Source organism: Salvelinus namaycush, chromosome 9 (assembly GCF_016432855.1).
Source record: "Salvelinus namaycush isolate Seneca chromosome 9, SaNama_1.0, whole genome shotgun sequence".
NCBI lineage: Eukaryota > Metazoa > Chordata > Actinopteri > Salmoniformes > Salmonidae > Salvelinus > Salvelinus namaycush.
Window position 1 is genome coordinate 25456561 of NC_052315.1, and position 12430 is coordinate 25468990.

The 12430-nt window shown below is 50.6% G+C and overlaps 1 protein-coding gene across 1 annotated transcript in view; it reads left to right on the forward strand.

Annotated features, from left to right (window-relative positions):
- Positions 1-12430, forward strand: part of LOC120053884 (zinc finger protein 423) — a 164158-nt gene that overhangs the window by 73511 nt on the left and 78217 nt on the right. The window contains exons 4-5 of the mRNA XM_039001169.1: positions 3128-6576; positions 7296-7380. Of these exons, the coding sequence (XP_038857097.1) occupies positions 3128-6576; positions 7296-7380 (3534 nt within the window). The remainder of the gene's footprint in view (positions 1-3127; positions 6577-7295; positions 7381-12430) is intronic.

Consider the following 12430-nt stretch of genomic DNA (forward strand, 5'->3'; position numbering starts at 1 on the left):
GGCTGTGTTTCTACTCTACTTCAGAGGAGAAACCACAAAAGCAGGCACTCGGGGTTGGCATGGGGAGACCGACCTCTGTCCTCGTGTCTGATGCGGGCGAGAGACTGGGGACGCCAGGCTGGGCGCGTCTTCATTACCACATTTCCTCCACCCTCTGGCCTCTGCATGCCGGCTGGCTGGCCAGCCTATTAGAGGGGGACAGGCGTCATCGGGCCGGCCCAGCCTGGATGGAGCATGGTGGTGGGGGGTGGTGCGGCATGCGGCCTCCTCTTGAACCTCACACCAAAGTGGCCATCCATGCTCCATCCACCACCACTCTGCTCAGGCTCGGGTAGAGCTGAGTTTGGGGCTTCTTCTTTGGCCATGTGTTTTCCTCGGCCGGTTTCAATTACTGGGCCCTAGTTGGAGGTGGGATGGCCGCTCTTCCTCTAAGAGTGTCTCCATCTGCCAGGCCCTTCCCTCCTCCCTGCCAGGCCCCACCCTTCCACATGGGCCAGGCCAGCAGAGGTGAAGGCCAGCACCAGGGGCAGCCATGAATGCAGCCGGTTAATTCAGTAATGAGTCACAACATGAAAGACGTGGTGGACGGAGTGGGGAACGGACATGGAGAGTGAGATAAAGATGGAGAAACTGTCAGGGCTGCCTCGGGAACGCTGGAGCGAGGAGACATGGGAGCAGCGTGTGTTTGCGTGCCCATTCCAGTCTTTTCTCGCTTTTCTCTCGGCTTCCCCCTCGCCTTTCCCCCTTTCTTTTTGCTTTCTTTTCTAATTTAACTTTTCATAGACGTTTCTTACCCTGTTTAGTGCTCTTGCCAAGTCCCCCGGCGGACGGATGACAAAAGCCCTCTAAAAGCCATGTGATCTTCCATTTTCCGACAGCCACACTTCTGAGGATTAAGGCTATTTAATGACTATAATCTCCTTCTTTCTCAAAAGTGATTTCTCACATTCTGTCTCAGTCAGAGGGATTGCATTAGCATTAATAGATTTATAATTTGCCTGAATGACCAAATGTGCCAGGATTTTTTTCTTCTTCCCTCACCATTCTTTCTCCCTCCTCCTCCCCTACTTCTTAGTTATCTTTTTTTTCCTTCTACTTCTTCTTCATGCTCAAGCAAGTGTTCCTTTGTATGTGGTGTGCTGTGGGGCAGTACATGGCTGGGGCTCAGCAGGACGGCGTACCTGTCAGTCGTGAGCAGCTCTCCCCTCTGCTCTCTCACCTCCGCTCGGCTCACATCAGAGACCAGCCTGTCAGGGGCCACACTTTCATTGTGTAGCCAAAGAATTCACCTCAGTTAAGGCCCTTTGGGCTTTTCTTCCCCTCACTTTCTTGGGGCCGCCGAGGGCTTCTCTCTCTCCTGTGTTGCCAGGGTTTAACTTGTGACAGGATGACTCTTATTCTGACACGGACACAAAGACATTAGAGAAGGACTGGGGGGAATGGCTACAGTAGGGAGGGGCTTGTCCAGACACACCAGCTGTGGAGACAGCGGTGTACAGGCCTTAACTGTAATCGGAGAAAAAGAGTTGTTCCCCCTTCCATCACTCCGACACGCACATATAAATACATCACACACACAATGCAGGCGGCGGTACTTGGATCTCTATTCAAGCAATTCCAGTTACTACACTTCTGGGCTCAAAAATAACATTTGTGTTTAGATGTAGGTACTCAACAAAGCAGTGTGCTCCTGGTATGGGATGTAGGAAAGAAATAAACCAATTTCAGTAATTGTTAGTGTCTCCTGAACAAATCCTCTTAAAATATTTTGATTCACTATCTCTGTCCTTTCTCTTTCTTCTCGTTCATGCTCATTTCTTAATTTGTAATTTTCTAATCCTGTAATATTCTTCTCTCCTGATATTGGCTGCTGGATGGCATCTCTCTCCTGTTGCCTTGATGGTCCATGTGATATCTCTATTTTATAGTCTTTTACAGCGGAGGATTCTTTCCTTGCTCCAAGCTAAATTCATAATTCATGTTTTTATAAAAATCTTACCCACAAACCCCTGTGGAGTTTTATTTGCTCCGCACACCACCTACATTTTCAAGTGCATCGATTCATCACATGAATTTATTTTCCACCAAATATGCTGTGCACACCTTTGTATAACAGATTCTGTAGGAGGGGTGGTGGGAGGGGGACATTCTCACAGTTGCTTACAGGGAGAAGTCTATACCAAGTGCTTTCAAGGTTAGGCTATTCTCTCTCAGAATTTTTTGTTGTTGTCAATATTTAAATATTCTTTGCAGCAACGTTATGCCTTTTGTTTTGTTACATCATTACATTGAGAAGACAGTCATTTATTTGAGAGTGGTCATGCCAAAATACAAATGAGATTGAGTCACCTGCCATCCAGCTACAGACTCGTTTACAAAGGAGGGTTTTATAAGATGTAATATGTGTGGATAGGGGAAAGGGGGAGGCTGTGTACTTATTGTAAACATTTGGTTGTGTGTGATGAGGAATACCAGAGGCTTCTCTATTCATCCATTTAGAGCAAAGTGTAAAATGCAGTCAAATAAAGCAAACAAACAGGCTGAGCTGGAGAATTCTGGGTTTGTCTGAGCCACCGTGGGATCCAGGCTCGCAGCATTCCTGCTCAATAAGTCATGAGGATTTCTCCTCTCCCATCCCCTCCTCTCCTCTCCTCTCCTCTCTTCTTCTCCACTCTAGTTTAGATGCTAAATGGATGACGTGTGGGCTGTCAGGCCCCCTCAGAATGCACAAAGCAGGGCAGAATGAATATATGATCTGCTTTGTATGTATTTATATTATGTATGCATTAATAGACTTTTGTCTGAACTAAACTGGAGAAACGCATGCGTAATCCCATGTTTTATTTCATTCACGTTGTCATATAAGAATATCCTCATTATTTGAGTGTCTTCTAATAGGTTTTTGGATTTTCAATCTGGTCCCTATAATGAAAATATGATGAGGCAGATGTAATTCTAGAGGGGAGTGAGGGGTGTTTTCTAAGGGATTATAAAGAGAGAGAAAATACACTTTGTCCTTATTTCTTCAATCCTGTGGGAATACATGTCTTTAATTCTTAGCTTCTATTTAGATTTGTTTTTCTTGTCCTCTCTAACATTTGAATTCTGTCTGTGTTTTGCATTGCAGATGGTGATGATGACCCTGGGCTCTCCTGGGTAGCGTCCTCTCCCTCCAGCAAAGACGTGGCATCGCCGTCACAGATGCTGGGGGATGGCTGCTGTGATCTGGGCATGGGCACAGGGGAGGAAGAAGGGGGCGCGGGGCTGCCCTACCCCTGCCAGTTCTGCGACAAGTCCTTCAGCCGCCTCAGCTACCTGAAGCGCCACGAGCAGATCCACAGCGACAAGCTGCCCTTCAAGTGCACCTTCTGCAGCCGCCTGTTCAAGCACAAGCGCAGCCGCGACCGCCACGTCAAGCTCCACACCGGAGACAAGAAGTACAGCTGCCAGGAGTGTGAGGCGGCTTTCTCCCGCAGCGACCATCTCAAGATCCACCTGAAGACCCACAGCTCCAGCAAGCCCTTTAAGTGCAGCGTGTGCAAGAGAGGCTTCTCCTCCACATCGTCTCTACAGAGTCACATGCAGGCTCACAGGAAGAACAAGGAGCACCTTGCCCTGCGTGCTGAAAAGGAAGGGGGGAAGCGTGGCAGCAATGCAGGCAGTGGAGGGGAGATGGACCAGGACCCATACATGTGTGACTACTGTGAGGAGACATTCAGCCAGACAGACGAGCTGGAGAAGCACGTAGTGACCCGCCACCCCCAGCTGTCTGATCGCGTTGACCTGCAGTGCATCCACTGCCCTGAGATCTTCAGCGACGAGGGCCCGCTGCTCTCCCACATCGAAAGGTCCCACGCCAACCGTAAACACAAGTGCCCTGTGTGCTCGGAGCAGTTCCCCTCTGTCGAGGACGTCTATTGCCACCTGGACAGCCACCGGCAGCCCGACTCCAGTAACCACAGTGCCAGCCCTGACCCAGTGCTGGGCAGCGTGGCATCCATGAGCAGCGCCACCCCAGACTCCAGTGCCTCTCTGGAGAGGGGTTCCACCCCTGACTCCACCCTGAAGCCCACCCAGAGCCGCCGCAAGCTGGCCCCCAACTCTGACCATGACGATGGGGGTCACTGGATGGCCAAGGTGACCTACAGCTGCCCCTACTGCTCCAAGAGAGACTTCAACAGCCTGGCCGTGCTGGAGATCCATCTGAAAACAATCCATGCAGACAAGCCCCAGCAGAACCACACCTGCCAGCTGTGTCTGGACACCCTGCCCACGCTCTACAACCTCAACGAGCACGTCCGCAAAGCCCACCGAAGCAGCGGGGGCGCTGCTGCGGCCTTCCCCCTGCTCCAATTCACCAACGTGTCGGCCTTCCACTGCAACTACTGCCCAGACATGTTTGCAGACATCAACACCCTGCAAGAGCACATCCGCATGTCCCACTGCCTGCCTGGAGGAATGGTTGCAGGCTCCACCACCCTGGAGGGCAACCATGCCTTCTTCTGCAACCAGTGCTCCATGGGTTTCCTCACAGAGTCCTCTCTCACAGAGCACATCCAGCAAACCCACTGCAGCGGAGGAGGGGTTCCCAAGATGGAGTCCCCCATCCTGCAGCCCTCCCAGTCCTTCATGGAGGTCTACTCCTGTCCATACTGCACCAACTCACCCATCTTTGGCTCCCTGCTCAAGCTCACCAAGCACATCAAGGAGAACCACAAGAACATCCCACTGGCCAATAACAAGCGGCAAGCCAAGGTGGCTGACCTTAGCCCTGCCTCGTCTGATGTGGAAATCTCCTCCCCCAAACGCCATAGGCTGACTGTGGACTCTACCCTGGCAGGGTCCAATGGAGACTACCCCTGCAACCAGTGTGACCTACACTTTAGCAGCTTCGAGAGCTTCCAGGCCCATCTCAAGTCCCACCTGGAGATGCTGCTGAGGAGGCAGTCCTGCCCGCAGTGCAACAAAGAGGACTTCGACTCCCAGGAGTCTCTGCTGCAGCACCTGACAGTCCACTACACCACCACGTCCACACAGTACGTGTGTGAGAGTTGTGATAAGCAGTTCTCCTCTGTAGACGACCTGCAGAAGCACCTGCTGGACATGCACACCTTTGTGCTGTACCACTGTACGCTGTGCCAGGAGGTGTTTGACTCCAAGGTGTCCATCCAGGTCCACCTGGCTGTCAAGCACAGCAATGAGAAGAAGATGTTCCGCTGCACGGCCTGCGCCTGGGACTTCCGGAAGGAGAGTGACCTCCAGCTGCATGTCAAGCACAGCCACCTGGGACACCCCACCGGCCCTGCGGTCGCCGGCAAAGCCCGCAAGTGCATATTCTGTGGGGAGACATTCGGCACAGAGGTGGAACTGCAGTGCCACATCACCACCCACAGTAAGAAGTTCAACTGCCGCTTCTGTGGCAAGGCCTTCCATGCTATTGTGCTGCTGGAGAGGCATCTGAGGGAGAAGCACTGTGTCTTCGACGGGGGCAATGGCACTGGGAATGGGGGCAGCCAGAATGGTACACCCAACGGGGTGACCCAGAGCTCCAAGCGTGGGGGAGGAGGCGAAAGATCGACAGTGACCACGGAGCAGGCTGACCTGCAGAGCATGCTGCTGAAGAATGCCAGCCAGGACGTAGCCAACAGCCACGAGGTCAGCGGAGGCGAGGAAGAGCTGGACAATTCAGAGCCCATGTACGCCTGTGACATCTGTGGGGCGGCCTACACCATGGAGAGTCTTCTGCAGAACCACCGGCTGAGGGACCACAACATCCAGCCCGGGGACGACGACGCAGGCACCCGCAAGAAGAAGGCCGACTTCATCAAAGGCAACCACAAGTGCAACGTGTGCTCACGGACCTTTTTTTCAGAGAATGGCCTGAGGGAGCACGCCCAGACCCATCGTGGCCCAGCCAAGCACTACATGTGCCCCATCTGTGGAGAGCGCTTCCCCTCCCTGCTCACACTCACCGAACACAAGGTCACCCACAGCAAAAGCCTGGACACGGGCACCTGCCGCATCTGTAAGATGCCCCTGCAGAGCGAGGAAGACTTCATAGAGCACTGCCAGATGCACCCAGACTTGAGGAACTCTCTGACGGGCTTCCGCTGTGTGGTGTGCATGCAGACGGTCACCTCCACCCTGGAGCTCAAGATCCACGGCACCTTCCACATGCAGAAGCTCTCGTCCGGTGGGGGCAGTGGGGGCGGGGGTGGATCGGCCTCCTCCTCCCCCAACGGCCAGCTGCAGCAACACAAGCACTACAAGTGTGCCCTGTGCCTCAAGGAGTTCAAGAACAAGCAGGAGCTGGTGAAGCTGGATGTGAACGGGCTGCCCTATGGGCTGTGTGCTGGCTGTATGAGCCGGGCTACCAACGGCCAGTCTCCCAGCGGGGGCACCACGCCCCAGGAGGCCGGGGGAGAGAAGGTTGCGCCGGGGCTGCGATGCCCCGAGTGTGCTGTGAAGTTTGAGACCCTGGAGGACCTGGAGAGCCACGTTCAGGTGGACCACCCCGAGATGAACCCGGAGACCAGTGGGGCCAAGAAGGTGACGGATGCCTCGCCTGTCCCTAAAGTAAGAACACTCTCACCATATTCTCCACTATGGCTCAGCATACTGATTTATATTAAGAGCTACATACAATATGTGAAAATTCTAAGGTTAAGGTAACTGAGGTTTAATTTAGTAATTGATAAATCAATCACATAGTGAATACCCAACATTGTCCTCTGCGGTATAAAATAAATAGAACACATTACCAATTCAACAAAAAGTTAAATGGCCCTGCATTTAGAAACATCTAGTGAACTGATTAAAACTTCAAAGCGAATTCATATTATTCAGTCATTCCTAATGCTTTTTGAGTGATCTGAAATGTTGTTCCCACTTTTTAAAATCCCTGATATTTTAGCAGTATTTTCTAGCAGTGTGTCTGTTCCCAGTGGGTAGCGTGTCAGTAAGAAGTCGTGCTCAGTTAGATGTGTGAATTCATGGCTCTAGTGAATTCAGTGGGCCCTAGTGGTCCCTGCAGCTCAGCCCAGCTGAGGCATTGTACGGCCTGTTCGCTCTACTAGATATTGACAGTGAGGTCCCAGGGACGCTCAATCTTTACCTGTGCCTTTGTTTCAGCTCAATGCAACAGCAAGGAGAAACCTCAGAACCCCCCCTCTCCCCACCAGTACATTATTTTTGTATCAGGAGAGCGCGTGTGTGTGTGCACGCGCCGGCTGTGAATGAAAAAGTAATTTGATAACCTCTCTAAAATTCTTGTCTACCTGTCTGTTGCATTGCAGAAGAAGACGTACCAGTGCATCAAATGCCAAATGACCTTCGAGACAGAGCGAGAGATCCAGATCCACGTCGCCAATCACATGATCGGTGAGTCAGCTTCATTATTTCCTGTGTGTGTGTTTATCTTTGTGCCCGTCTCTTCTTTGGGTTTCCTTTCTGGCTGCACAGCCTTCTGTTTGGCCTAGCCCTCGCCCTCTCTCTCCCCGGCCTGCACAGCACACAGGTGTGAGACAGACCGGTGAAATGAACAGCTCTATTTCTGAAGCTGCCGCCGCTCTCGACAGCTGTTCCATTGTTTAACACTTGACTGCGCAGCTGAGGCCGCAGTTGCAGGTCTGATTGGGTGGCAGGTAGCCTAGCGGTTAAGGGCGTTCGGTCAGTAATTAAAAGGTTGCTGGTTCAAATCCCTGAGCCGACTAGGTGAAAAATCTATCTGAGCAAGGCACTTACCCTAATTGTTCCTGTAAGAAAATGTATTAGGTTGTGGAAAATGTGCTATGATAATAGACAGATTCCCAAAACATTAAAACTGCCCAGTTGTGCTGACATTTAGATAATGTTTTTGTTAGGTTCCACAGGAAATTCCTAAAATGTTGTAAGAATGTTGACACAACACCTAGTCTAAATTCTTTAAAGGTTCCCAGAACATTTAATTAAGTTATTGGAGTTGTTCTTTTGATATTTACATAGGTTGCACAGAACATTCCCACAATGTTCCACAATTTCCAAATTAGTCTGTTTGTATGACGTTCATAGCATATTTGTTTTAGGTTTAACACATTATTCCAATGATGTTCACGTAATATAAATTTGACCTTGTCTTGGAGGTCCTCAGAACATTTTAAGAACATTTAGAAAATGTTATATTTAAGATTGACCTAATATTACCACAACATTCTCAGCATTAGAATGTATAGCTCCATAAAGCATAATAATGCAGATTGGAGTACATCCCCATTATGTTTCTCACCAGATTTAATAGCAATTTGCATTTGAAGATGGTACAGTTGTAACGGAATTCCTCCTCCTCTTCATCCGAAGAGGAGGAGCATGGATTGAACCAAGACGCAGCGTTGTAACTTGACATTATATTTATTTCACAAGGACGAAAACGAACACGAAAATATACTTGAACAATTTACAAAATAATAAACGATGTAGACAGACCTGGACGACAAACTTACATGAAACACGAAGAACGCATGAACAGGAAAAATGACTACATAAAACGAACGAACAAACAAAACCGAAAACAGTCCCGTGTGGCGTAACATACACAGACACTGACACAGGAGACAACCACCCACAACAATCAATGTGAAAACACCTACCTTAATATGGCTCTCAATCAGAGGAAATGAAAACCACCTGCCTCTAATTGAGAGCCATATCAGGTCACCCTTTAACCAACATAGAAACACATAACATAGACTACCCACCCAAACTCACGCCCTGACCGTCAAACACATACAAAATAACAGAAAACCGGTCAGGAACGTGACATAACCCCCCCCTCAAGGTGCGTACTCCGAACGCACCACCAAAAAGTCTAGGGGAGGGTCTGGGTGGGCGTCTGACCACGGTGGTGGCTCAGGCTCTGGGCGAGGTCCCCACCCCACCATAGTCAATCCCAGCTTACGTCTCCCCCTTAGAATGACCACCCTCATCTTACACCCACTTAATTTAAATGTTAACCTTAAGATAAGGGGCAGCACCAGGACAAGGGGCAGCACCGGGATAAGGTAGCTCAGGACCGAGAGGTAGGTCAGGATAGAGAGGTAGCTCAGGATAGAGGGGCAACTCCGGACTGAAGGGCAGCTCCGGACAGAGAGACAGCTCTGGACTGAGGGACAGTTCTGGATCAATGGCAGCTCTGGGCTGAGGGGCAGCTCATGACTGGCTGACGGCTCTGGACGCTCATGGCTGGCTGACGGCTCTGGACGCTCATGGCTGGCTGACGGCTCTGGACGCTCATGGCTGGCTGACGGCTCTGGACGCTCATGGCTGGCTGACGGCTCTGGACGCTCATGGCTGGCTGACGGCTCTGGACGCTCATGGCTGGCTGACGGCTCTGGACGCTCATGGCTGGCTGACTGCTCTGGACGCTCATGGCTGGCTGACGGCTCTGGACGCTCATGGCTGGCTGACGGCTCTGGACGCTCATGGCTCGCTGGCGGCTCTGGCAGATCCTGTCTGGTTGGCGGCTCTGGCAGATCCTGTCTGGTTGGCGGCTCTGGCAGATCCTGTCTGACGAATGGCTCTAGCGGCTCCTGACTGACGAACGGCTCTGACGGCTCGGGACAGACGGGCGGCTCTAATGGCTCGGGACAGACGGATGGCTCAGACGGCACTGGGCAGACGGATGGCTCAGACGGCACTGGGGAGACGGATGGCTCAGATGGCGCTGGGGAGACGGATGGCTCAGATGGTGCTGAGGAGACGGATGGCTCAGATGGCGCTGAGGAGACGGATGGCTCAGACGGCGTTGGGCAGACTACAGACTCTAGCCGACTGAAGCGCACTGTAGGCCTGGTGCGTGGTGCCGGAACTGGAGGCACCGGACTGGAGACACGCACTTCAAGGCTAGTGCGGGGAGCAGGGACAGGGCACACTGACCTCTCGAAGCGCACTATAGGCCTGGTGCGTGGTACCGGAACTGGTGGTACCGGGCTGAGGGCACGCACATCAGGACGAGTACGGGGAGAAGGAACAGTGTGTACAGGGCTCTGGAGACGCACAGGTGGCTTAGTGCGTGGTGCCGGAACTGGAGGCACTGGGCTGGAGACACGCACCATAGGGAGAGTGCGTGGAGGAGGAACAGGGCTCTGGAAACGCACTGGAAGCCTGGTGCGTGGTGTAGGCACTGGTGGTACTGGGCTGGGGCGGGGAGGTAGCGCCGGAAATACCGGACCGTGCAGGCGTACTGGCTCCCTTGAGCATTGAGCCTGCCCAACCTTACCTGGCTGAATGCTCCCCGTCGCCCGACCAGTGCGGGGAGGTGGAATAACCCGCACCGGGCTATGTAGGCGAACCGGGGACACCATGCGTAAGGCTGGTGCCATGTAAGCCGGCCCGAGGAGACGTACTGGTGGCCAGATATGTAGGGCCGGCTTCATGACATCCGGCTCAACGCTCAATCTAGCCCTACCAGTGCGGGGAGGTGGAATAACCCGCACCGGGCTATGAACACGTACAGGAGACACCGTGCGCTCTACTGCGTAACACGGTGTCTGCCCGTACTCCCGCTCTCCACGGTTAGCCTGGGAAGTGGGCGCAGGTCTCCTACCTGCCCTTGGCCCACTACCTCTTAGCCCCCCCCCCCAAGAAATTTTTGGGGTTTCTTCTCGGGCTTCCTTGCTAGCCGCGTACCTTCATATCTCCGGTCTTGAGCTTGATTCTCCGGCTTCCAGCCACGTCTCCTTGCTGCCTCCTCATATCGCCGCCTCTCTGCTTTCGCTGCCTCCAGCTCAGCTTTGGGACGGCGATATTCTCCCGGCTGTGCCCATGGACCTTTTCCGTCCAATATTTCTTCCCATGTCCAGGATTCCTGTTTCGTAGGCCACTGCTCGAACTCACGCTGCTTGGTTCTGGTTCGGTGGGTGGTTCTGTAACGGTGTTCCTCCTCCTCTTCATCCGAAGAGGAGGAGCATGGATTGAACCAAGACGCAGCGTTGTAACTTGACATTATATTTATTTCACAAGGACGAAAACGAACACGAAAATATACTTGAACAATTTACAAAATAATAAACGATGTAGACAGACCTGGACGACAAACTTACATGAAACACGAAGAACGCACGAACAGGAAAAATGACTACATAAAACGAACGAACAAACAAAACCGAAAACAGTCCCGTGTGGCGTAACATACACAGACACTGACACAGGAGACAACCACCCACAACAATCAATGTGAAAACACCTACCTTAATATGGCTCTCAATCAGAGGAAATGAAAACCACCTGCCTCTAATTGAGAGCCATATCAGGTCACCCTTTAACCAACATAGAAACACATAACATAGACTACCCACCCAAACTCACGCCCTGGCCGTCAAACACATACAAAATAACAGAAAACCGGTCAGGAACGTGACAACAGTATAGCCACGTGCCATTTTAATTTCATTCATAGGACATTCAAACAGCATTTAATCATACACACACATCCATATTTTTTACACTTCATATGTTGACAGTCTGCACATGTGGAGTTTGGTTCCCAAGCCAGGTCTTTTATCCTCTGTGCCTCCAGCTCTCTTACATGTACTTGTTTCAGTATATAGCAATGTCGGTATGGTCAATCGGTTAAATAAAGGTTAAATAAAATTTTAAAAATGTAATCAGGAATTCCACGCTGGGTTGGGTTAAATGCGGAAGAATGACTAGGTATCCCCTTTCCTTATCCTTTTTAGCCTTCTTATACATAACTAACACAGGGAAATACAGGAACTGGGTTTTTCACCATCACTTCCCCCATCCTCTTTATATGCTGCATACTTCTAGGCCCATATTTACAACGTATCCAAGACTATGAGTGCTGATACAGGATCTTTTCAGATCATGACAAATAAGAGGGGGGACCATATCAAGGGTCTCAAAGTAGGAATTATATTGTCTGCGTTTTTAAAAGATCAACAGTCCATTTTTACACCATTTTATTTTTTATAGTTGGTCTAAATTCTGCATTTCTGACTGGATTCATAAATCTAGACAAAATGAAGACATGCTCTCTTAGTAGATTACATCTGAGCCTCAAATTAATGTATTTTTTATTTTACCAAGAGTATGTGGGATTGAACCTGCAATCTTCAGCTTTGCAGTCAGATCATTAACCCATTGTGCCACCAAGGGATAGCTGTAGTACTGAGGTATTTTCTACAGTCTAATATGGTCAATCAGGACATAAAACACTTTCTGAGTTATTAAAATGTCCCCATCCTCTTCACATGCTGTTGTACATATAACACTGTATTTTATTTTATGTTAAATCTAAAACTAATATGCTATGAATGTCATAAAAACTGACTTATTTGGAAGTTATTTAACATTATGCAACATTGTGGGAATGTTTTGTGCAACCTTTGTGAATATCATTAAGGGAATGTCCTGTGCAACCTAACTTAAACATTGT